Consider the following 26,425-nt stretch of genomic DNA (forward strand, 5'->3'; position numbering starts at 1 on the left):
TTTTAAACTATTTTATATTGCTGGAATTTTGAAAAGGGATGCTTTATTGGAGTTTATGATAATTGGTGATCATTAGTGTAGTAATCACTATTCTAGGAAGTTAATTAATTAAGTTTCGATATTGGGGAATGTTCTAAATATGTTTAGGATGTGTTTAGAGTACGTTAATGTTGCTGTAAATTATCAGGAATTGATTTGGGTACGTTTCTTGATTATTTTAGGCGGAGAATTCTTTGTGGGTGACTTTTGAATTCGTTAAAGTGGCCTATCAGTTTGTTTACACCAGGTACGTACATACCTGTGTGCTTGGATGTGTGTTGTATTGAGAATATGATGAAGATATTTATGAACTTGCTTATGTTGGAATTTCATGTTCAATGTCGTTGAATTAATGCGTTGAGCATAGAACTTTATTTATAAGAATTGAATCATGTTAGCATGGAATATTGATGCAAGCATGTTGGTTTTGGGGAACTTTATATTATTTAATATTGGTTTAGATCTTTGTTGATCGTTGTTCCTCTTTAGATTTTCACTACTTTATAAGGGCCGAGGACCTTGTTTGGTAGTTGAACCTTATACCTAATAAAGGTTTTTAAATATGGATAAAGGAAGGATTAAAATAGTTGGAATTGGCTCTTGGTTGAACGTTGTGATCACTTGTCTAATTCAAAGATAAAAGAAGTTGTGTTTACTTGTTGAATATAATATTTATGTTTGATGAGTCATGACCAAGTATTAAAAGTTAAGTCATGTAAAGTGAAACTGAGTAGCAATAGCTTTAGACTGTGCACGTCTAAAGTGACGGACAATCAGGAGTTGGGGTCATGGGTCGCCTATGGCTTTTTCTGGGGCCGGATTGATCACCGGTTCTATTTTATTTAAAAGTCCCTCGATATCGCAGGTCATTGGGGTTTACGGAGTCGCGCCCGTACCTCGTCTTCCTTAGTGAAGAAGAAGAAGTTTCTAGTAGACAGCTCAGTCCATTGCCTATTTCAATTAAAATAATACTCTTGTTATAAAAGTCTAGTCCAGTCTAGCTTAGTCTAGTCAAGTGTGGTATTCAAATTAATATGTGTCGTTTGCCCTTACTTATGTTTCATTAGCATCATGTTAGGATTGTTCGTTTAATAGAATTATGTTAGGATTATTATTGTTTTAGTATGTAGTACTCAGCTTTGCTGATTACGTGCTTTTGCTTGTGCATGTTGATCATGGCTATGCCTTATTGATCCTGTGATGACCCAATCTTTGGTGAGCAGTCTCTAAGGATCAATAAGCATTGTCCATCTGCAGGTTTGAAGATGTTGCATCATTGGGATCGGGAATAGAGAGCTTGTATTTAGTTTTGATTTGCTAAGTTGACTTGGGTTTGTTAATTGGGACTTTAAACTTGTCGTACTATTTATATTTCCTTATTTTCGTTGGATGATTTTTTGGGACTAAACCTGTAATCGATTATTTATAAACCTAAAGTTAGTTTTATGTTTTCCGCTGCAAAATTCTGAATAAGCCGTTACGTTTTCACACGGGCGATAATGCCTTGATAATTCTCTACGTTTTATATTAAAATGTTGTTTTAGAAAAGAGAGAATTGTCGGGGTGTTACAAAGTGGTATCTAGAAGCTAAGGTTTTATTTTAATAAATTTCTAGGCGCCTAACCATCTAGTTATTCAAAATAAATTTCTTAAAATGAATCATATATACAAATCGAGCTATGTTAGAATTCGACGCAACTTACCTTGTGGGAAACCCTACTTGTCTCATTTTCTTGTTACATGCGAGAGAGAAATATGAGACGGTACACCTAAAACTAGATACAGGTGCACCCTATACCTTATTTGTTAAACTGAATTACTCAAGTATAGGGACACCCGATTATACCTTATTTATTTTATGAACTCAAGTAATCAAGTGTTAGTTAAATTTCACAACACGAGTTAGTTGGGAGGTGGAAAAGGTTTAAATAAACAAATAGTCGTATCATATGGCATATTCCCAGATCTGCCATTGAACTCGCGCTCCACGTTCTCCCTCAAAGTGACAAAGTGTTCAACACACATAACTCATACCAAAATTACTCGTATAAAAGGTCCCACAGACCCCCCTGTCTTCTTCAAATTCTCAATTTTTTAACATCTCCACTCATAAATAGATAAATTAAAATTCGCATCCATTACAAATCATTTTACAAAATCACAATCAACAATTGTAAGATTCTCCTTACGCCACAAAATTATATTCTCAAATCTCCCAAAATCAAAATCAGAGTTGATAATTGTATAATTTACATCGAAAGTCCAGATTTTGAGCATTACCCATTGTTCAAATTGATCAAAAGAAAAAAAAATATGGGGAGTTTAGGTGCGATATTGAAACACCCAGATGAATTTTACCCACTTTTGAAGTTGAAGATGGCCGTTAAAGAGGCGGAAAAGCAGATCCCACCTGAACTTCATTGGGGTTTCTGTTATTCTATGCTTCACAAAGTTTCCAGAAGTTTCGCTCTTGTTATTCAACAGCTTGGCACTGAGCTTCGCAATGCTGTTAGTTTTCTTTTCCAACTTTAATTTCTCCTCCTATTTATTGTTTGATTTTTCTGGGTTTTTGTGGGATGGGCGTTGAATTCAAGGAAATATTAATGGTAATTTTGATGATCCCATGATAAGTAAATCTATTTTTACCCCCTTGTATTTGGGAAAGGGTTATCAAATCACTCTATCATTGTCCTTGTATTTGTCAAATTTGTGATTCATTTTGACTTATTGATTTGTTGTTGGGTGGATTAATGAGGGTGATTTATGTGTTGATGTTTTTGAGGTTGACAATGTGTTTAAAATGATGTTGCCCGTGCAATAAAAGGTGCGGAGTAGTAAGATTCTGAAGAATAATAATACGAGGACAGTACTAGATTTGATTTCAAGTCTTGGGTATTGCCTCCAGACTTAATAATCTACTAAGCTAGTTGGTATCCATGTTTTATTTACACTGCACCTAGTATGTCTGTTCAGAAGGTGAACTGTGAAAACTGTTTTTATTGATGGTGTGTGACTTGTGTCTATATTGACTTTTGAGTGGAAGGCTGCATAAAAAAACATTTTATCCTATAAAGTATTGCCTCTCTTTAGTGGCTTACTTTTTAAGTGTGTGTGGACATTTTTGAACCCTTCCTGAAGTCATCAGTTTGGCTAACATGCTAAAAACACAGATGCATAAATTATACTGGATGCTAAAATAGCAGAATAACATTAGTTTTGGATTAAACTTTCCTGTTTTCAATAAGTTGGTTTTGATGGTTTCTCTTGAATTACATGTTAAAATTTATCAACGACACCTGGCCCGGTCGCCCAACGCAACTGGCAATGCCTTACTATCTTGATGCAAGCCTACTTTCTACTCCAATTGAGTTTGTGAAAATGTTGCATGATGTGCTGGATGATCAAATAATATTATCTTGGCAAGAATGACTAATACTGAAAAAGGAGAACTATGGTCTAATTGCTGGATCTTTGTGTAATTGAATCTTGTTTAAAGCATGCAAGGGATTTTATTGAACTTTTTGTTGACAGTGGGAAGTCTCAATACATGTTGCACCAAGGATGTTGCTGAAAGGAACACTTAGCAATCACATGAGAAGTGCACTGAATTATTGTAGGTTACGGCCAACCGATGTGGTTGGCTTGGACTCTCTGGGTCGGGGGAGGGTTATAACTTATAAGTACCTTAATAAGATACATGAGAGCTGCACTGAGTTCTTGTACCTCATCGGACATAGGAAAATTAATCTGGATTAATGAAGTAAAAGCTATTAACTGAAGGTTCCTCTACTTGTACTTGAATCTTAGTTTAAACTTTTTAAACAAGGATGTTTCAAGCTTTTCTTTTTCCTAATGCGGGTACCTGTCTTTGATTATCGATTCTACTTTCTTTTATTACAGGTATGTGTGTTTTACTTGGTCCTTCGAGCCCTCGACACTGTAGGTTTGTCTCTTCAAGCTCTACAATTTTATCCTGTGTACCATTTTAGTTGAGTATTGCTGTGATTAATTTCGTATCATGTAATTTTAATGGCTTCCTGCCTTCCTGTATGTTGCTGCGATTACATGTCCTGCTACGAGATGAAATTAGGGATTTTTTCTTAGTTTAAACTCCAAGTGATTGGTTATACGCGAAGTACTACTTATAAATCCAGTACATGTTGACTGGTATATGCGAAGATGAAAGAAGAATATCTCTAGAGATGCATAAAGCATGTCATATGCATCTGTCCTATCCAACGCCATATGACAGATTGGAGGGAGAGAATATAAATTGATGACTTCATTTGACTTATACAACTTTTAGGTTTATGTTTCTTTCTATTTTAAATTGATTTTTATTCTTATTTTTATTTTTATTTTATTTTTAAAATTCGTCTGAATTTTTTTAATTTTTACATGCTATTTTGAAATGTACTTATTTTACTTATTTATTTATTTTAAACTTTACTTATTTTTTATTATCTCTTACAATATTTCTTCTATAATATATATACATTTTGCTCTTATCTTACTTTCATTAATTCCACCTTCTCTTCCTTGCGTTTTTCTTTTTATTTCCTGCTCCTTTCTGGTTTGATTGGTGACAATGACGATTTCCTACGACGATTCATGTTAGCAGACCCCAAATCATTTTGGGACTAAGGCTTTGTTGTTGTTGTTGTTGTTGTTGTTGTATGCATAAAGCATGTCATAGGGTTAATGAGATGTCATATCTTATCTCTACTCTTTGAACGTGTTTTGTCTTCTAGGTTTTTGTATTACTCTTGTGTTTTGTTTGATTTTTTGGACATGGGGTGACACTTCAGTACTTGACACTCTTCGTCCCATCCTAGGACCAACTGTACTCCTTTCTTGTGAGTGAAAATGAAGGAAGGTGCAAGTCCATGGGGAAAATGTGTGTTGTTTCCTGTTATCCTGTATTGTTTCCTGTTGACCAACCTATATGCTGAAGGCTGGCTTGTAAAATTACTACAAGTATCTTATCTCTTATTGATTTTTGGTTGGGCTCTGATGTGCAGAGGATGATACAAGCATTGCTACAGATGTCAAATTGCCTATCCTGAGAGATTTTCATAAGCACATATATGATCGTGACTGGCATTTTGCTTGTGAGTAACCAAGTTTTTCACAGATCCTCTTCTGCTGTCCAAATGCTCTTGTTATACATGAATGACCAAGCTGTTGAGCTATATTTTTTAATATTGTTTGTTCAACGTTAATTTTTTTCCTCTTCTGTTATTATTTTTGTTGTCATTACTATTGTTATAGTTATGAATGATGTGATCTCATCTAGTTACTAAAAGAGGCATATCAGGTCTGCCCTCTGGTTTGAGTCAGGAAATTAGTATCGCTGACTCTTTATTTTAGCTACGCAATGTCATTATCCCATTTGTTGATTTTCTTTCGTAGAAGGTATCTGTTTCTTTTGTGTTTTTTTTCCTAGATCTTTATATTTAAAGTAACATCTGCCACTTTGATTTTCCGTTTTCTGCAATAGGTGGTACAAAGCACTACAAAGTCCTGATGGATGAGTTTCACCATGTCTCAACTGCCTTTCTGGAGCTTGATAGAGGGTGGGATTCTTATCTCTTGAATCTTTGTTGCCTTTCAAGATTAGCATTTTACTTGTGATAGTTGATAATGTGAAGGCATATAAAAGTGCTTGCTTTGTTTGCTAGTGCTTTTCCTCTAGGGCGGCCTAGCAGGCTAGCATCTATACATCAATTGGCTGATTACTTAAATATATCCATGGTTTACAAATTCAAACTTGGTCATGTCCTTGATATGCAAAGAAGTGACCGATGTTGCAGTGATAACTAAATGTTTGATGTTCTGCTATCAGCTATCGACACGTTTGAGCAGAATTTACTGGCACTTTAATCTACAAGAGATTTGTTATTGGTTTCTTGATTGCTATTTCCCCACTATTTCTTGCTGCAAATACATAGTCCTCAAAAATTTTACACTTCTAATAATTCAAGCCATAACGAATAATCAATGAACAGATCATGTTATGCCATTGTAATATTCCGTATCTGATTGTTCACTAGTTGCTGATTATATGGTGTGAAAGTAAGCATTCAAGTCTGTTATTTTATTCCTTGCTGCATATATGGGTTTTTTTATTGTATTTTTTTTTATCAGTCTTGATAATCTTCTTAAGTACTTGCTTAGTTCTAATGTTTCAGGATGAACATAGCAATATCTCCAAAACATCTTACCATTTTTCTGGGTAAAAATATACGCATGTACTTCTCAGTTCTCATGATATTGCAAGAGACTAAAGCAGATAAGATAAGGCATATCATGTGATATGCGCATGGAAACGTGAAAATTCAGCATGTATATTAATGTTGTTGCCTCTTGATATATGAATTCCTTTTGGAAGAAATGTAAAGGCAAACTCACAAACATATAGAACATCAGAAGTGAAGCATTTCTTGTTTGTGGTCATTCTTAAGTTAAAGTCCTAGGATATGTTTCCTTGTTCGGAATTATTCACATGCTTCTGATTTTACAAGTTTATCTACTCTCCATGGCATGATGTGTGAAATTTACCTGTGACATCTGCAGTTACCAGGTGGCAATTGAGGAAATCACCAGAAGGATGGGCGCAGGGATGGCAAAATTTATCTGCAATGAGGTTGGTGCAAATGCATTACAGAAGCCTATGTATACAAAAAAATGCTTCTATTATCAATTTGCCTGCTTCACCCCCCCCCCCCCCCCCCTCCCCCTCCCCCTCCCTACCCCCTAACACCAGAAACATATGACATTTTATATTCAGAGGGAACATTTTTGCAATTATGTACTTGTTTTCTCTGATATATCTGTCTGCCTTTCATATACCTTCGCCGTATTTCTAAAACCCTGGGAGTTGGCAATTCTAGAACTACATTTTGGCCTTGTAGATGATATAGATCAGGGGCTTCAAATTTTTATTTTTTGGTTGCCTCAGGGCAACCATTGCCATAAATTTATGTTATTTAGCAATTGACTTTACAATACGGGGATTTAACTTAGTTAAGTATTGGTCTTCCAGATCCTGTGTATACCTACTTTATATAATTTTCTTTATTTAACAGGTAGAAACCATTGGTGACTATGATGAATATTGCCACTATGTTGCCGGACTTGTTGGTTTAGGGTTGTCAAAGCTTTTCCACAACACTGGTTTGGAGGATCTAGCTTCAGATGATCTTTCCAATTCAATGGGTTTATTTCTTCAGGTATACCCTTTTTCTTGGTACCTGGTATTGCAACCTTATGTTCTCTGTGATATTATACTTATAGGATGTTACATACTATACTGTCTATTGTGCAGAAAACCAACATTATTCGTGATTATCTTGAAGATATAAATGAGATTCCCAAATGTCGCATGTTTTGGCCGCGGGAGATTTGGAGTAAATATGTCAACAAACTCGAGGTTAGTCACTTCTTTTAGATTTCAACTGATAACATTTTGCTCTTATCCTTCGAAAAAGAAGGGTGAGCAGGCCATCCATTATGCAGGTGAATAGTTTTTGAGCTAATATACATCGTTAACGCGGGTGTATACTTTCTGAACTGCAAGTACATATGATTTGACTGGTTGACTTAAAAAGTTTAATACCATGTAAAAGTCAACAAGTCACCCTGAGAAAAAATGTACCTGCAGTTCAAAAATCAAGCACCTTGAAATTGATGTATCTGTTGTCAGAAATTATGCATATTATGTTGAGATATAATGTATATGCAGTTAACTTTATGTACAGTTTTCATCCTTCTCGTGAACAAGTGTACACTTTCACCTAACTTGCTCTGAAATTGTCATGCAGGACTTGAAATATGAGGAGAACTCAGAGAAGGCAGTTCAATGTTTAAATGATATGGTGACAAATGCATTATTTCATGTAGAAGATTGCCTAAAGTACATGTCTGATTTGCGGGATCCTGCTATATTCCGATTTTGTGCTATTCCACAAGTATGAGATCTTCTGAATCAGCATTCTTATATCCTCCCTTATTCCTTAAACTACCCTTACTATCAATTGTTGCACCCTAATAATGAATAGCTAGGGCTATAAATGTACAACTATGTGTGAATTACACTGGCTGAACCAAGAACAACTGTTTCGAGGCAAGCCAAAGGTCTAAAACAATAGCAGATACAATCAGAGTACACAAAAGGTCCCCCACCCTTTCTTCCTGATTTCTGTTGTGCCTTATTCATCTTAACTTGAGATGAAGTGATATGGTATGAGTCTGACTGCAAGGTGATCTTGAGACGGAACTGTTAAGCCATGCTGTCCAAGAGTGTGTGCTGCTCTGTTTTTCTGTCGCTGATAATTGTAAAATAAACTCTTTCTGCAATTGTGTTTGAAGAGGGCATTTTCTTTATCTTAAATGAAGAAATTATGCTGATGTCAACAATTATCCGAAAAAGCATATCCCTTTATTCTGAGCACTTAATGGTGTTGATGCCTGTTTCTGTCTAGGTTGATATGGCTCAGTCAAGGCATATTTTATATTATTACTTTGGCGTTGTAATCTCATGTTTTCCTTCTGTGCATGTTTTAGATCATGTCCATTGGAACTTTAGCTATATGCTACAACAATCTTCAAGTGTTCAGAGGTGTGGTGAAAATGAGACGCGGTAAATTACATCTGCTGTTGGTTCCTTTTTACATATATTTGCTAGTAGTTTGCGATGTTTCGTATGGGCTTGCTTGCTTGCCTTATGCTGCTATCATCTTTTGTACGATGGCATAGTTTGGAAATTTTCCGTATCATGAAGCAAAGATGCATCTATCTGGACTCTATTTTGAACTGCATTGCCTGTTTGGGATGACTAGACTTTTTGGCAGCATTGTCTTGAGTCTTTAAGCATTGTTTCCAAAAATGGCGGGGTTGACACATGTTAATCCGGGATTAACCTGAATCATTTGATTTTGATGTTCCCCCTATAACATAACATGTATGTTTTGCATCTGCTGGATACTTACCAAACACTTGGTTTATTGTTAACTCTTCCAAGGCTTGTCATAATTTTGTTTATATTTGTGCAAATTAGGTCTCACTGCTATAGTTATTGATCAGACGAACACAATGCCTGATGTTTATGGTGCTTTCTATGATTTCGCCTGTATGATGAAACCGAAGGTAAATGGTCCCATCCCATAGAATGGAAGAAGGCGACTTGTTTTTATTTTTGTATATTGGAAAATCTTTATGCAAATCCACTTGGGTAGGTTGACAAGAGGGATCCAAATGCAACAAAAACACTGAGTAGGATTGAAGCAATCCAGAAAATCTGCATGGACTCTGGAACTCTGAACAAAAGGTAATCACGAATTCCTGCACATACAAATTAAACCGATTTAACTTTTTCCGAATGATAAGTTTCCATATACATTTCTCCTTAGGAAATTGCACGTTGTGAAGAACAAGTCAGCATACACTCCAATCATGGTGAGAATTCCTTAAAAAAAATCCTTGACGGCTATGGGTTGTGGTGGTTGTATGATACTAACTGTAAGTGAGTAATCTTGTAAGCAGATGGTGGTGTTCTTCATTGTATTGGCGGTCATGTTTGCTCGTCTATCTGCAAACCGACAGAATAATTATTTATCAGCGGTATGTATGTAGAGCGCAACCTGATTTGGATCATGTCATTTGCTGCACTAGAGCTACGTATGTACCAACATTAATTTGTTTTTTTTTTTTGTTTACATTTGTGGATTTGGGGGTTTTGCAGGTAATGGCGTTCTTGTGATATGAGGAGACCTTTACTTTCTCCAAGTGTGAGGTCGTGGCTTGTTTGATGAAGCATTTTGTAATATACTCCATATGCACTACTCCAGTGGAGAGATGAATCATGAATGTAGTGTAATACACTTGATCTGGCTTCTTATTAATTTTAAAATAAAAATATCATTCAATTTATTGTTTAGGTTTCAGGACCAACACAAAGTGAAGGCTTGCAGATTCATTGAAATTTGAAACTGAAGTTTATTGTTGTGTTGTGTACTTGTGTTATACCAAGTATTAGAAGTTGTAACTGGGTACTTATCGAATTTTATTTTATCTAGTCTGTATTTGATTTGAATCTAATTCGATTGTTAAGAAACACTTTGTTTGGAGGATGGCTGTAACTGCCTCATCGGTTGTGGTGGTAGTATTACTTGATCCCGTCCTATAATTTTCCTTAAATAGTTATAGAATTGATCTGAACATGTTTTTTCACATAAGTTATACAGAGTACATTTTTCTTTTTAAAAATCGGAGGAAGTACTAAACTAAACTCAGTGTGACTTATGACAAGTATATTTAATGAGTTTAGCAAGTGACACGATTTGAAAATGAGAGGTTTTGTTTTTTCTTGGAGGAGCCAATGCCGACATACATTTACAGTTGACTGGTGACACAAATCCAGCAACCCATACAAACACAGAGCTCTGAAATCTGAATGCGAGGTTACAAAACAAGCACAACTCTACTCTCTCTCTCTCTCTCTCTCTCTCTCTCTCTCTACTCTATTATCTTAAACTACTCAACACAGGAGTGTTATAATTTGGATAAAAATGGGAATTTTGGGATCGATTGTGAAACATCCAGATGAAATAATCCCACTGTTGAAGTTAAAAATGGCGGTTAAAAAGGCTGAGAACCAGATTCCACCTCAACCTCACTGGGTTTTCTGCTATTCTATGATGGCTAAGGTTTCAACAAGTTTCGCCCTTGTCATGCAACAACTTGATCCTCAGCTTCGTAATGCTGTGAGCTTATTCTCCAAACTTTCTTATTTCTTGTGCATTTCTGTCTATAGTTGTTGTTGTTGTTGTTGTTGTTGTTGTTGTTGTTGTTGTTGTTGTTGTTGTAGTACTTGTTGTTGTTGTTGTTGTTGTAGTACTTGTTGTTGTTGTTGTTGTTGGGTTGATATTAATTGGCCTAGGTTGAAATCAAAGCCGGGAAACTCTAATTTGCAAATTGTCAAGTAGGCAGGGTCCGACGCTGATGTTAATCCCTCATCCCTGCCTCCACCTAAAACTTTCATCCCCATAACCCACGGCGCCCTCTGGACTGGAGTGAGAAATGATTTTGGCACACCATAGTTGACTTTGGCACATATAGTACAATTTTCTACGCTCTCTCAAAGGCTGTGTCATTGTGTCCTTATCAATATCAATAAAGTGGTGTGCCCAAAATCAGATTGCTTTTTAATGATTGCAACATGTGGGTTTGTAAAAATATAATTTAAATTTTATTTTATGGAGAGGGAAGAAAGATAGGAAGGTGGTCCTATCAGATAAGGGGAGAGCGAGATAGAGAGAAACCAATACCAGAAGTAGTGATGTTTTTATTGATATTACGGAGCATGTACCTAATATGTGTGCAACTTCCAAAAAAGGAAAAGGAAAAGGAAAAGGAAAGGTTGCAATTATGAAAATACAGATTGTTTTTCTTGTGTCCGTATTTATCACGAGTGTCTTTGGTGCCTTGAGTTCCAGCCACGTACGGTGCCTGCAAGTTGAACTCTGGGCCCTCGGGGTATATATAGTGGTCATGTTGGACTTTTGGGATCTTTAAGCCTTACGGGTGATATTGGGCTTGAGTGAGTCTCATTAGTTTTGGGTTAAAATTGTATTGCCCGTTTTAGCACCCAAACACTAAAAATGTGGCTACCTATCTCTGCTAATCAAAATTCTACTTTGGTGTGTATTACAGGTATGCGTCTTTTACTTGGTCCTTCGAGCCCTCGACACCGTAGGTTTGTCTCTTTAGCCCAACAATATTGTATCCATGTATTATGTTAACCGAACTTAGTACTAATGTTTGGTACATATAAGTGTTCAAGTCTCAAACTCAGACTTGACAATTTATATACTTGGGTCATAATCAAGTGTCAAAGTCCAGATAATAACCCATGTCTGAGTCTCGAGAATCTAACATGAGTGTGTCAAGATGAAATGAAGAGTCTTCATAAAGAAATTGTAACATCTATAGTACTGATTATTGAATTCTTTATGTATGCCATTTCCATTTATGTTCGTCTCAACTTTTTTTTTTCTGGTACTGACGGACAGAGGATGATATGAGCATCGCGATGGATGTCAAATTGCCTATTCTAAGAGATTTTCATCAGCACATATATGATTATGAATGGCATTTCCCTTGTGAGTTCTCTTTTATACTTTGAATGTCCTAGCTGTAGGCTATATTGATTAATATGGATAAAGGACATTTAGTTTAAATTAATCTAGTGCATACACATACTTATATAGTAACAATTCTGACAATGATTGTGTTTGTACTGATTAAGGTGGTACAGAGGACTGCAAAGTTCTGATGGATGAGTTTCATAATGTCTCCACTGCTTTTCTTGAGCTTGATATAAGGTTAAATCTTTATTGCCCTTTTAAACTACGGATTAGCATTTCTCTGTAATGTGTTTAATGTATGCAAGAACTTCTAGACTTGCTTAACTAGTAAATGGTTTAGGATAAATTCTGGCAATATAAGTCAAGACTTATCTGCCCATTTTCTGTGTCTGAATACGTATGCGGATTCCTGATATGGCATGTGTTTATGAATGTTTGACATTTTTACTTTAATCCAGTGCATGCATATATATATATGTGTATATAACATATTAGCCACCGCCACCCTGATTTTCTTTCTCTGTACTAATTAAGGTGGTACAGGAGATTGCAAAGTTTTGATGGATGAGTTTCATCATTTCTCAACTGCTTTTCTGTAATATGTCAACTTACTGTTTCGTTAGTGATCATTGTTTAAGTTTGTAAAATCGGAGGTTGTGTTTCATTGTTCTGAATAGTTTATCGACTTGCCATGGTATGAAGTGATGTGATAACTAATTAGTTGTGGGTGGCATATGCAGTTGCCAGATGGTAATTGAAGATATGATCAAAAGGGCAGGTGAAGGAATGGCAGAATACATCTGCAAGGAGGTTTGTGCATATGCATTACCAAAGGCTTTAAGCAGAAATATGGTTGCTATATGACCTTACATTCATCTTTAAAGATATTTCGTTTTGTCAGGTAAAAACAGTTGATGAGTATGATGAATATTGCCGGTATGTAGCAGGACCTATTGGTTTAGGATTGTCGAAGCTTTTCCATAACCCTGGTCCGGAGGATCTAGCTCCAGAGGATCTTTCCAATTCCATGGCTTTATTTTTGCAGGTATTCCAATCCCTTAATTTTGCTTTGGACCTTGCATTTCGACCTTCTCTGCTCATTTACATCATAGGAGTACTTTTTATGTTATTACAAAGTATACTGTCTGTCCATATTCTTCAGAAAACAAACATTATTCATGATTACCTTGAAGATATTAACGAGATCCCGAAACCTCGCAAGTTTTGGCCCCGTGAGATTTGGAGTAAATATGTCAACCAACTGGAGGCAAGTAATTTCTCTTTGATTTTGACCGCCGCCTTTATCATTTTCTTCTTTGTTTTTATCTTTAGATTAGAAATGAATCAAGTGCATGTGATGTAGTATTTGGAATATGAATTCTACTCATATTATCAAGTTTATTTATTTGATTGTTAGGACTAAGTACTCCCTCTGTTTAAGAATGATTGCAACAACTTCACGTTTGCCAACATATAACTTTAGCCATCATTGCCCTGGACTCACAAGATGGATACCCTACCTCGGTGTTCGAATAACAAAGCTCTCCCCATGGTGACAAAACATAAGTTGTACGTAGTAATTACTAATTAGTAGTGCTGCAAAAGTCAGACTGTTGCAATTATTCTAAACAAATAAAGGAAGTATATTAATTGTTTCCTATGTTTTAAGAATATGTTAAGCTGTTATTTCCTATCTAGTTTCCTAGTGTTAGAATCCAACCTTCAAACACTCGGACCGTGACACCTAGGCTGAAAAGGTTTATGTTTCTAGCACTAGTATAAATATTCTACTTTGTGGAATGATATATCATTTTCTAATGCAGGACTTGAAATGTGAGGAGAACTTAGAGAAGGCAGTTGAATGTTTGAATGAGATGGTGACGAATTCCTTGTCGCATGTGGAAGATTGCCTAACCTACTTGTCTGCTTTGCGGGATCATGCTATATTTCGGGCTTCTGCTATTCCACTAGTATGAAATTTTCTGAATCAACATTCTTACATCCTCTCCTTTTCCTTGCCATTCTTAAGAAAAAAAAGTTCTGTTAATTTAAGAAAATTTGAATATTTCAGCAGTTATTTTCCAAAAGGCATACCGTTATCTCTGTATCCAGTTGATCCTTGTTATTATATGCTAGGATTATGTTGTTCAATCAAGGCTATTGTTCTATTAATTATCTCTTTAGCATTATAATTCCACATTGTCCCTCTTTATGCGTACTAGATCATGAGCATGGGAATTTTAGCGTTATGCTACAACAACATTCAATTCTTTAAAGGCCCGGTAAATATGAGACGTGGTAAGTTATATCTAATTTATTAATGTATTTTAGTTTTTTTTCTTCTAAGAAATGCAATCAATAGATGAATAAGAACTGGTAGTTTTTGTTGTGGTTTCCCATGAGAGAATTGTCTTCCTTTGATATGTTTGTGTTTGTGAATGTTAATTAGGTCTTGCTGCTATAGTATTTGATCAGACAAACACAATGCCTGATGTTTATGGCGCCTTCTATGATTTAATGTCTATGATGAAATCCAAGGTAATGCCCACATTTGATTCGTTGTCCCCTAGCTTGTCCGACTATTACTTTTGGGCTGGAGGGAGTATATTGGAAAAGGGTGAACAACTGAACACTACAGATTTTACTTATGTAGGTTGATAAGAAGGATCCAAATGCCACCGAAACACTAAGCAAGATTGAAGCAATCCAGACTATTTGCAGGGATTCTGGAACTCTAAACACAGGGTAATTCTTAAACTATAATCAATCCCACAGAAAAAAGTAATTATTCACAAAGTATATAAATTTACATCTGTATTTTTCCTCAGGAAATTGAACATTGTGAGGACTAAGTCAGCTTACTCTCCAATCATGGTGAGAATTTTATTTTATTTTATTTTTTTATGTTTATAACGGAAAATCACGGTGAGAACTTTTAAAAAGAGTCTATGGTGGTATAAGTATAGATACTGATCAATGGTGGCAAAAATCTTCTATGCAGAAAATGGTGTTCTTGATTGTTTTGGCAATCATATTTGGTCGTTTGTCTTCCAACCGACATGATGCCTAATTCTTAAGCAGTGGTACGTATCACAACTACATTTGGATATCACAACAGTGTATTTATAATTTGCCTAGTTAGACACCTAACAAGGGGCGACTTGTTCTAGATACCCTTGACGAGCTAACTTTATAAACTCTCAAGTAAGGCAATACCAACATTTCGCCTATGTTGTCTAACTTAGCCGGAATCATGTCATATACAAAGTAAGTTAGAGTTAGATGCCAACATTTTTTGTAACGTTTGTAGTTTGTGTGTTTGCAGGTATGGCTTATTGTGTTGTATGTTGTACTCACTACGGGGATGTTGTTGTTGTTGTTGTTGTTGTTTTTGTTGTTTTTGTAAATCCTTGGCTTGTTGTACGGGGATGTTGTTGTTGTTGTTGTTGTAAATCCGTGGCTTGCTTAAGTTGCTTGCAATAAGTAGTTCCTTGCAATAAGTAGTTCCTTGTAGGTAGCATATGTATACTTTGAGAGAGGAATGTTATGCACACTTGTTGATTTGTCGATATGTAAAAATTCTCGAATAATTTCAGTCAATATTTGAGTGAAAAGAACAAATAATAGAAAAAAAAAACTCACAGTTCATTCCAAAAGGAACAAAAACATTGCATCAGTTTATCAACACTTTGATTTTTCTTCTCCATTTTGGATACAAATCTTGGATACAGAGCACTAGACACTTTGACAGGGCAAACAAAACAAAACAAATCTTCATTTTGGATACAAATCTTGGATACAGGGCAAACAAAACAAAACTTATGTAATGAGCTGGTAATGGTATGACACGAATGAGGAAACCCCGTTTATCTTCTACCCCGTAGATAAAGTGATAAACCAAAGCGGCAAATCGAATCTGGATGTCAAATATTGATGGAATTTATTCATTTTTTTTATTACAAAAATGTAACGTTGTCATTAATATGTAGCAAACCAAGATTTAATTAAAATAATTGTTGATTTAATGAGTATTTTGTTAATAATTCTAGTACAAGGATGTCACTTGATTTGCCTCAAGTTTATCAAGCAAATAAACTTAAACTTTCTCTAACACAAATCCAGGTTATCCAACAACTCATACTCAATGGCGGATCTACAATATGGTTTTGTAGTATAGTTTTAATTATGCTCCCTAAAATTCAAATATCATTATGTATAAAAATTCATGTTATATTGTGTGATTTTTAAACTGTTTAAGTTTCGCCAATAATCAGAGTCACAAAGACAATAAATTAATCACGACTCCGCAAGTCCGCAGTATAGACTATAGACGTATAGTGTTCCTGATCCTGATCCTGATCCTGATATCAAGTAGAGGTTTAAGTAATAAAATAACTTGAGACTTTGAGTATACAAGTAGACAGAGTTTGACCATAATTTGGTTAGATTTGGATCGAAATGGGGATTTTGAAACACCCAGATGAAATCATTCCACTTTTGAAGTTAATGATTGCTGTGAAAAATGCAGAGAAGCAAATCCCAACTGAAGCTCACTGGGGTTTCTGCTATTCTATGATTCGCAAGGTTTCCAGAAGTTTCGCCATTGTTATGCAACCACTTGCTACTCAGCTTCGTAATGCTGTGAGCTCAATCTCTATCTTCTGTCCTTTTATTCTCTATTTTCTGTCTATTATTGTTGTTGTTGTTGTTACTTGTTAGTGTTTATGTTGACCTTTCATTGGAATCAAAATTAATATTTTCATCCCCATAATCTAATCTGGGGTACAAAATTCCAAACTAAAACTATCCCATTCCCACCACTTGAGTTGATATACATAATACATGACATTGACTAGTATTGACAACGCGTCCACACCTGACCTGCCTAATAAGTAATACCCACCTTACCCGTCTTAAGTTACACTTTCTTACATCTCTATTGCGTTATTATACGAGAAAAAAGTTTGAGGTAAAAATGTAATCCTTGTGATAAAAGGAGAGATAGAGATAAACCATTGCCAAAAGCAGTGATTTTGCAACTTCCAAAAAGGAGGGAAACATTATATTTGTTGTTTGTGCATCTGCCATCTTAGATGGTAATTCTATGATATGATATCTGGACTATTTCATTAACATTGTTTTACACATGGTAGAAAAAGAAAATCAATGAATGTGGCTACCTATTTAATTTGCTGATCAAAATTCTACTTTATTCTGTATTACAGGCATGCGTTTTTTACTTGATCCTTCGGGCCCTCGACACCGTAGGTTTGTATCTTATCTGAATGTCTAGAATCTAACATGGGTGTGTGTTTCAATTAAGATGAAATAAAAGAGTCCGTTTAACGACATTGAAACATCTATACTACTGACAGAGGATGATACAAGCATAGCTACAGATATCAAATTGCCTATTCTGAGAGCTTTTCATCAGCACATATATGAATATGATCGCCAATGGCATTTCTCTTGTGAGTAGAGGTTTTGATCAGATTCTCTTCTGCTGTTCAAATCTTATATGAACTTACATCCTTTGTTTGTCATCTAATTTTAATCTAGTGCATTCATTCATACAACATACTTGATTATTTAGCCAATCTAAATTGCCTTTTTCTGTACTAAATAAGGTGGTACAGGGGACTGCAAAGTGTTGATGGATGAGTTTCATCATGTCTCAACTGCTTTTCTTGAGCTTGATAGAGGGTAATTAACCTTCTTAACTCTTGCAATTAAAACAACCTTTTGAAAGAATGGCAACAGACAACTTTTGATCTAATCAACCTTTTCCGTTTTTGTAACTATGCCACACTACTTGTTTTGTTTGCATCATTTTAAGTTTGTAAAAAACCGAGTCTGTGTTTCATTGCTCTGAATTGTTTACGTGGTCTGACTTATCCTAGTTTATGGATTTCAATTCCCATGGTATTATGTGAGAAATAATTACTGATGCTGGCATCTGCAGTTGTCAAGTGGTAATTGAAGATATGATCAAAAGAACGGGTGAAGCAATGGCACAATTCATCGGCAAGGAGGTTTGTGCATATTCATTACCAGAGGCTTTTTTTTAAAAGGATTGTATATTTGACCAGAAAACATAAGTTAAGAAATGAGTTGTATTTTCGGATGGACCATTTGACCTCGTTATGCAAGTCCATATACCTGATCATCTGTTGACAGTCCAACCTAAATTTTCTGGATATCCAGTGCCCAAACTGACTTTTTTAAGATAATGTTCTAAAAGCTTGTATTTTTAAACTAAATTCTAGTCGTGTGAGTTGTGGATGATATAAAAGAGAAGCCATTTGTTGCACACTATATGACCTTATAGTCATGTTATTTAGTTTTTTTTTAAATAAAATTTTGCAAATATTTGAATATGGGATTGAACTTAGACGATTATTCGTACATTGATCATCCAAATCAGGTGTATTGGGTGTATATCTTCTACCTTTTAACAGTTTTCCTTTTGACAGGTAGTAACAGTTAATGACTATGATGCATATTGCCAATATGTAGTAGGACCTATTGGTTTAGGAATGTCAAAGCTTTTCCATAACCCTGGTATGGAGGATTTAGCTCCAGAGGATCTTTCCAATTCCGTGGCTTTACTTTTGCAGGTATTCCGTGTTGCAATTATAATAGAGATGAGAGAGGGAAAAGAATGTAGAAAAATTACACTACTGTAGTATTTCATTCAATCCAACTGATTAAGTTACATCAAAAGACCTTTTATAAGCTCATAAAATTGGTAGAATGTGGTATAACCAACTAACCCATTACTTCCCAGTTCCCACTAATAATACACGAATTTGAAGCAATAAATCCAACATAGCAATCCCTTTTGTTTCTGACCTTGCATTGCACCCTTATCTGCTCCATGATATCGTATATTTTATGATACTACCAAGTCCATATATATATTGTGCAGAAAACCAACATTATTCATGATTACCTTGAAGATATTAACGAGATTCCAGAAGCTCGCAAGTTTTGGCCCCGTGAGATTTGGTGTAAATATGTCAACCAACTGGAGGTAAATGTAAATCATTTCTCTTTGATTTTGACTGGCTTCTTAATTTAATCATCAATCATCAGCTCTTGTCCTGTATCATTTGCCTCTTCATTTTTGTGTATAGACTTCCTATGTTAGGAAAGTACTCCCTCTTTTTAAGAATGATAGCAAACAGTTTCCCATAACTTCAACAATTTTTCACTGAGGAATCACGCATCAGATTATCACACCTCCATGCAGCATATATATAGGAAAGCCACTCCCACTTGGTGTTCTTGTAAATAAACCTCTCCTCATAGTGAAAAAAAACTTAACTCATAAGGAGTAAGTTAGTTCTTTCCTACATGTGTTAAGAATATGTTTACTTGCTAATTCCTATTATAGTTGCCTAGGTAGAGTAGGTTTATGTTTCGAGCACTAGTATAATTATTGTACTTTGTGCTCAAGTTCATTCAGGTTATCAGTTGATTTCCTCAAGTTTTATCATGTAATATGAGATATCAATCTATAGCAGAGGGGTGAAGAATTTCCTGAATAATTGCTTCACCCTAACTTAATCTGAAATTTGCAATGCAGGACTTGAAATGTGATGAGAATTCAGAGAAGGCAGTTGAATGTTTAAATGAGATGGTGACGAATTCCTTATCGCATGTGGAAGATTGCCTAACCTACTTGTCTGCTTTGCGCGATCATGCTATATTTCGGGCCTCTGCTATTCCACTAGTATGAACTATTCTTAATCAACATTCTTATATCCTCTCTCTTTCCTTGCCATTCCTGAATATTTCAGCGGTTATTTTCCAAAAGGCATTCCTATTTCTCCTTAATTATGATGTTGATGCTTGTTACTCATTATCTGCTAGAATAATACTCCGTAATTACTTGTTTAGAGTTATAATTCCATATTGTCCCTCTTTACATGTACTAGATCATGAGCATTGGAACTTTAGCTTTATGCTACAACAACAAACAATTCTTTAGAGGCCCGGTGAAAATGAGACGTGGTAAGTTGCACTGTTGCGGTTGCCCATGATAACATTGTTTTCTTTTGATTCGTTTGTGTTTGTGGATATTAGGTCTTGCTGCTGTAGTATTTGATCAGACAAACACAATGCCTGATGTTTATGGCGCCTTTTATGATTTCGCCTCTATGATGAAATCCAATGTAAATTTCCCATCAGCCACATTTGATTCGTTGTCCTTTTTACTAATTTAATTTTGACATCTCCACTACACCAAATTAAATTTGCCTATGGCTATTACTTTGGAAAAGGGTGAACAACTAAACACGACTTAATAGTAACAAAATGTATGCAAATCTACTTATGTAGGTTGATAAGAAGGATCCAAATGCCATGAAAACACTAAGAAAGATTGAAGCAATCCAAAGTATTTGTAGGGATTCTGGAACTCTGAACAAAAGGTAATTCCTAATTCTTAATCCTACATAGACAGTAACTTTCAAATGTATGATAAACTTATATCTGTATTTTCCCTCAGGAAATTGCACATTGTGAGGATTAAGTCAGTCTACTCTTCAATCATGGTGAAAACTCTTTTATTTTACTAGAATTTTAAAAGTATGTTGTGGTGGTTAAGTATAGATACTGATTGATGGTGACCATAATCTTCTACGCAGATAATGGTGCTGTTCATTGTTTTGGCAGTCATATTTGCTCGTCTGTATGCCAACCTAAATGATAATTAGCTCTTAAGCTGTGGTACGTATAGCACAGACATGACAAGTCTATTTGCCTAAGTAGTTAGAAACCTAACATGGAGCGAATTGTTCGCAGACTGTACAACTCCAGTAAGGTAATACCAAAATTTCTGCCTTTCACCAACTATTTAGGCAATTAGCTGGACTCATTCATATAAGCAAGAGTTACATGCCAACATTTGTTTTATGTTTGTATATGTGTTTTCGCAGATAGCTTTTTGTGTTGTATGTTGCACGGGGATGTTGTTAGTCCATGCCGTGTTTAAGTTACTAGTTTGTGTAATAAGTTTCTACGTAATATATGTTATGGATCTATCTGTCCATTGTTCTGGTTTCAGCACAAACTTAAGGTTACCGGAAAACCAGAATTGCTGAATTTTATCCCACCAACACAAAAAAGTTGGAAGAAAATTAAATTCATTGAAAGTTAAAATTAAACTATATTGTCAACAAAAAAATTATTTTCAATATTATTGCTGAAAATAACATTAATATTATCCACCTCCAAGCTTGGTAAGGGAAGGAATTTTGGGTTTTAGGTAGGGTCTAGGTATTGCGATTTTGGTTGTTAAGTGGTTTTGGAGGTTAACTGTCTATTTTAGGTTAGCATCGGGAATCGTTCTTAATGCTTTCAAAATCCATTATTTGAGCGATGCTCCCCAAATTTTGGGGTTTTATAGTATGCTACCTAAGTTACGTCCTATGACTGTAAACGCTTGTGTGCTAATCACAAGGTTTGACCACACTTCCAGTCTCTTTGTTTCCCTTCCACTCTTTTCTTTGCTTTCCATGTATTACAAGTTAGTTAAGGAACCTCCTAGTGTTAATTGCTTAAGCTACTGGCAAATCTCCTACAATGATATCACAGCCAGTCAGCCACGAGTGACCTTGGCACAATAACACCTTGTTGGTGGTGTAAACAAGGTTTTAACAAACAAGAACCGCCACGAGAAGAGCCGGCTACACTTGCAACTGTTAGGCATATATTTTTAGTTTGTTTCATAATATGTGTAATGGTCTATAAAGACCTTAGTGTAATTATTTAGTTTGTAAACTCTTTTATTTATTCCTTAATTTCACGGGAAGTTGCCCGGCAATTTTCCACTTCTATACCTTCTACTCCGTACTACGTTTGCATTTTGTATCAACAGAAGAAACGAAATACCAACTAATAGAAAATTCCTTGCTCAAGACATCTGAAAAACCTAAATGCATGGCAGAGAAATAAATACTCCTATCACAATTTTTACTAGCAAGGACAATGAACCAACACTAAAGACACAATATTGAAATCCAAGTATCAGTTGGCAATAAACCAACAAGCACAATTAAATAAAAACACAAGTTTTTTAGGCACTTAAGTCGTGAACCAACACGACATATAAAAGAAATAGCGTATGAAAAAATTTGAAGTATCAGTCACACTTGCATGACGTTTTTCCATTCATTCCCCATCAGTACAAATGTAGAGGATATATGACATACAATATATAAGATAGCCCAAAAAGAAAGGGGGAAAAAAATAAAAGAGAACCAGAATAGAAAGACAAAAATGATAGCTAAATTAAACCTAAGGCAATTGTTCCATATATATTTTAATCAACAATGAATTTAGGCTTTGCTGTAGAGTCGAAATACATTACAAACAAAACCTTTCTTGGTTTCAGTCACCCACATATAGACTTCAGAAAACTTCTGCAATCTTGCTTGCTAGAACACGTTCTCGTCTTTCAATGTATCCGTAAGGGAACCAACCACCTTTGCCTTTGCATTCACCTTCAGCCCAGCCATTGTTGGATACCTGTCAATAGCATAGAGGTTTCGATTAGTATATGTACTTGTAGTTTAGACAAAAGTATATAACAAATAACTAGTGAAAAAATAAAATCAACTTGTTCATCACTACAAAATGACAGAAACTGATTTTCAGATTGCCTGATAAGGTGACTCGCAAATGCTTCATTATTTTCACCTGAAAATCCCTTCTAAACTTATTTGTAATTTGTTGTGATAAGAATTTGGTAGCCCATATATAAAGTTACATTTCTAAAAACTCATTCTATGAAAAGAGCACTGCTGTAAGACAAGTCATGCAGCCAGGTGACCTATCCTCTAAGCCTGTGTAACAATGGGAACAGCCGCATAACTATAAAAGATAGGATTCATTTAAGCAAATATTTGATATGCTTGTAAACATAATAAACCACCAGAGCAGATAAAGAGTCGAAAATAAGAGGTAAAGATGCAAGCTACAAACCTTTCGAACAACAACATATTCCCCAACTGACAAATTCAATTCGATGTCAGATTCCGCTTGATATGGGCACGTGACCTGCAAAAAGGGAAAGCATTAGAATCACAAGAGAACCACAGGTGGAGGAGGGTCCTCTTCTTGAAAATACATGGAAACACTGCAAGACATATTGCATAAATTCAACTGCATAGTTTAGCAATCATCATAACAAAGAGCTGATAAGTGGGTTCAGATTGTTATTCATTTAGCATACTACTATAGTCTTTAATTGTTACAAAAATTCAATACGTTCATATGTACCTATTTCTGGAAGTAAATACACATGATTTTTTTTTTTTAAAGAAGACCTGTGATAAATAAAGGATAATAATTTTTAACCAACTTTTGATAATGAAAGCCCTTAGCTTGGTCCCATATATTCTTCGTATAGCCCTTAAATGATACGTAGTACTAATTGGCTAATTGCTAAGATTGCTAACTTCCTCTACTATATTGCTAACATCTAGCCCTTTCTGTGCAAAGAAATTGATGTAGGCAGACTTCTAAGACATGTGTTCACAATATAATCAAACAAAAGCTGATAGTCATTTACCTCTCCTAGGAAGTAACCCATGCTGTCAGTTGTACCATTCTGCGTCTGAGACGCAAATCCACCATTAACATCTTCATATGCTGGGGGTGGTGATACATTGTTCTCAATACTTGGGCTGGGGCCAGCTTCGATACGTTGTCGCTCTGAAATCATCTACAGATCACCACAAACTGTATTTCACAACTTTGATAGAAATAGATGAAAACCATGAAAGAATTGCAGGTTCAACAGCAACACAAATGATACACAGAAGTTAAGATGAAATGAGGATACCTCGCCTTCAAGCTGCTCAAGTATCTGTAATGCTCTTTGATGATAGGCACGCTCTGCTTCCACCTTTTTTATTGTGGACAGAGAAGGGGAGAAAACTAACATTTCAGCCTTAAAACATATGTACTGCATAATTTAAGTCCAATTAGAATGAGAATTTTGCATCACCATGGCTATGAGTCGTTGAAGAGTCAATCTCTGTTGTTGAGCTTCGACAGCAGCCATTGCAGATGCAGCTTCCTTACCCAATATCCCCATGTTAGATTTCAGGTCGTGAAGCTTTGACTCAGCAACTTCTAATTTCATAACAATATCTGGATTTCCTGATGCTTCTCTAACTTTTGCCTGGCGTTTGGAAACTTCAATTGCCTGTCTAGGTTCAAGTTAGATGAAAATGAAATCACAGGCTTTGCTTGTGAGTCTCCAAGTTCAAGAAAGACAACATATTCTTCAAAGCTCTAAATCCTAGGATAATAGTGTAATTGTTTGTAATACCTGAGCTTCAGCTTCTTGTCGCATTCTGTCATAGCGTTGAGCAAGATGTCGAGCATCCTCCAAGGGAGCTCCCATAACCATTGCTCTTAAGGGCTCTGCTACCTGATAATCAAAATAACTTCAGAAAAATATCATGACAATAGATATAGGGTACAACACTACGACTAGAGGTTGTCATATAAGGGGTAAAGAAACACTTTAAGTAACAACAAAACAGTTACAGGAATATGCTGAGTCGTTTCTTTAAATGGGAAGAAGGGAGGGAAAAGGATACAATAGAATCTAAAATATGCTGGCAGGATATGAAGGTGCCTAAACACTTCAAGTTTATCTCATTTTCATCTTGAAGAAGTCTTTAAAATTTAATTTTAGATTATCAGTGAGTGCTACTATTCTAGCTGAACAATAGCTTTACTCTCAGATGAAAGGAATACTTATTTACATCTATTTGCATTCATTTCACAAAATAAAATAAAATTCAGCCATCAAGGTAAGGTGTAGTGTGTTCAAGGAAATAATAGAATATAGCCTATACTTGACAATTAGGCAAATTTGTCAGAAACCACCATATAAAATAGAAATTTTGCGAGAAACCACCTTTTTAAAAAAATTTGCGAGAAGAAACCCGATTTATAAATAATTTTGCGAGATACCACCTTTAGCCGGATTCCGGTAGTTGACTGACTTGACTCTTTTCTCCGGCGTTGACTTTACATGTGACTTGCAGTGACCTTTTAAAACAACAAATTAAATCGTTTTTTCTTACTTTTTCCTACGATTTCACTCTATTTCCTTTCTATCACCTCTGTCACTGCGCCTTTTTTTTTGTGACTACCGGTACAAAAAATCTTCCGGAAAAAAAAAATTAATAAAAATTAAATATTAGAAACCTAATTTAAATGCCAAAAACAAAAGAAGATGAGTTAAATTAGAATAGTATCTGCTTGTAACTACCAACATTGCCAGGGATGAACAACACAACACAGGGACGCAATTAAGCTGCTTGAGACGCGTATCATGACGATCATACAAATACAATCCGTACTTGTTCCACGATAAATTTTTTGGAGCCAAAACCGGAATGTAAACAGGACTCGTTTCAATGCCAGCGCAACCTTCTCGAATTGTCGGCTTACGAGTGCCGTGAAATACGATCGCAAACACTATTGCAGTTATTGCGATTACTACACAAACTCCTGCATACTGTTTCGCACGTTCCATCGGAAGTGAATAAGCTTGATATTACGCTGAACTTCGACAATCGAAAGTGAGAAGAGTTTGATATTGCGCTAAGCTTTAACAAGAGAAAGTGGGATGAGCTTCATATGGCGCTGAATTTCAAAAATCGGAAGTGAGATGAGCTCGATATTTCGCTGAACTTCGACAATCGGATGTAAGATAAGCTCTGTATTGCAGGATTTGAAGTGATTTTAGCTCGTATATGGAGTAGGTGAAGCTTCAGCAAGTAATGTAGTTTTGGATATTTTGTAAGAGAAAAAGAGAGAGAGAGAGGAGGTTAAGAAATGAATATGGCTGCTGCAGCTAGCTGCATTTTTCATTGGACTATGGCGCAGTGACAGAGGTGAGAGAAAGGAATTAAAGTGAAATTGTAGGGGAAAATAAGAAAAAAAAGTCACGTGTAAAGTCAACGCCGGAAAAAAGAGACAACTACCGGAATTCGGCTAAAGGTAGTCTCTCGCAAAAATATTTATAAATCAGGTTTCTTCTCGCAATATTTTTCTTAACAGGTGATTCCTCGCAAAATTTCTATTTTATAAGGTGGTTTTTGACAAAGTTGCCTAACAATTAATCAATGTTAAAATTCTCCCTTACCGAGAAAAAAAAATTGAAGTAACATGAATGAACTGAGCCAAGCATAAAATTTGTTAAACGAGAA

General features: G+C 35.5%; 4 protein-coding genes across 9 annotated transcripts in view; 3 read left to right on the forward strand and 1 right to left on the reverse strand.

Annotated features, from left to right (window-relative positions):
• Positions 1-1,998: 1,998 nt before the first annotated feature.
• Positions 1,999-10,166, forward strand: LOC110793850 (squalene synthase 2). Its single transcript, XM_021998778.2, has 14 exons — positions 1,999-2,547; positions 3,940-3,982; positions 5,061-5,150; positions 5,540-5,615; positions 6,616-6,685; positions 7,128-7,271; positions 7,367-7,471; positions 7,863-8,009; positions 8,605-8,680; positions 9,098-9,186; positions 9,276-9,367; positions 9,450-9,495; positions 9,583-9,660; positions 9,782-10,166. The coding sequence occupies exons 1-14, from the start codon at positions 2,353-2,355 to the stop codon at positions 9,797-9,799; spliced, it is 1,269 nt and encodes a 422-aa protein (XP_021854470.1). The 5' UTR covers positions 1,999-2,352; the 3' UTR covers positions 9,800-10,166.
• Positions 10,167-10,378: 212 nt separating this feature from the next.
• Positions 10,379-15,754, forward strand: LOC110793851 (squalene synthase 2). Its single transcript, XM_021998779.2, has 14 exons — positions 10,379-10,802; positions 11,752-11,794; positions 12,111-12,200; positions 12,347-12,422; positions 12,926-12,995; positions 13,087-13,230; positions 13,348-13,452; positions 14,009-14,155; positions 14,408-14,483; positions 14,635-14,723; positions 14,839-14,930; positions 15,014-15,059; positions 15,187-15,268; positions 15,511-15,754. Exons 1-13 carry the CDS (start codon positions 10,608-10,610, stop codon positions 15,253-15,255), a joined length of 1,242 nt encoding a protein of 413 aa, XP_021854471.1. The 5' UTR covers positions 10,379-10,607; the 3' UTR covers positions 15,256-15,268; positions 15,511-15,754.
• A 553-nt stretch (positions 15,755-16,307) lies between these two features.
• LOC110793852 (squalene synthase 2) lies at positions 16,308-21,240 on the forward strand. 6 transcript variants are annotated; one of them, XM_056827215.1, is made up of 13 exons: positions 16,310-16,826; positions 17,411-17,453; positions 17,561-17,656; positions 17,822-17,888; positions 18,148-18,217; positions 18,659-18,802; positions 19,114-19,218; positions 19,774-19,920; positions 20,126-20,201; positions 20,274-20,362; positions 20,529-20,620; positions 20,698-20,743; positions 20,837-21,240. In XM_056827215.1, exons 1-13 carry the CDS (start codon positions 16,644-16,646, stop codon positions 20,903-20,905), a joined length of 1,227 nt encoding a protein of 408 aa, XP_056683193.1. In that variant the 5' UTR covers positions 16,310-16,643; the 3' UTR covers positions 20,906-21,240. The 6 variants fall into 6 exon arrangements, with proteins under 6 accessions (XP_021854474.1, XP_056683193.1, XP_021854473.1 ...); XM_021998781.2 differs by having other exon boundaries at positions 16,312-16,826; positions 17,813-17,888; XM_056827217.1 differs by having other exon boundaries at positions 16,729-16,826; positions 17,561-17,666; positions 17,813-17,888.
• A 1,068-nt stretch (positions 21,241-22,308) lies between these two features.
• LOC110793853 (SH3 domain-containing protein 2) overlaps positions 22,309-26,425 on the reverse strand; it is a 6,773-nt gene continuing 2,656 nt past the window's right edge. Inside the window, exons 5-10 of the mRNA XM_021998783.2 lie at positions 24,529-24,630; positions 24,202-24,402; positions 24,037-24,099; positions 23,764-23,916; positions 23,175-23,249; positions 22,309-22,718 (exon numbers count right to left, since the gene is read on the reverse strand). Coding sequence (XP_021854475.2) covers positions 22,602-22,718; positions 23,175-23,249; positions 23,764-23,916; positions 24,037-24,099; positions 24,202-24,402; positions 24,529-24,630 — 711 coding nt within the window. The 3' untranslated portion in view covers positions 22,309-22,601. The remainder of the gene's footprint in view (positions 22,719-23,174; positions 23,250-23,763; positions 23,917-24,036; positions 24,100-24,201; positions 24,403-24,528; positions 24,631-26,425) is intronic.

This window comes from Spinacia oleracea, chromosome 4 (assembly GCF_020520425.1).
Source record: "Spinacia oleracea cultivar Varoflay chromosome 4, BTI_SOV_V1, whole genome shotgun sequence".
Taxonomy (NCBI): domain Eukaryota; kingdom Viridiplantae; phylum Streptophyta; class Magnoliopsida; order Caryophyllales; family Amaranthaceae; genus Spinacia; species Spinacia oleracea.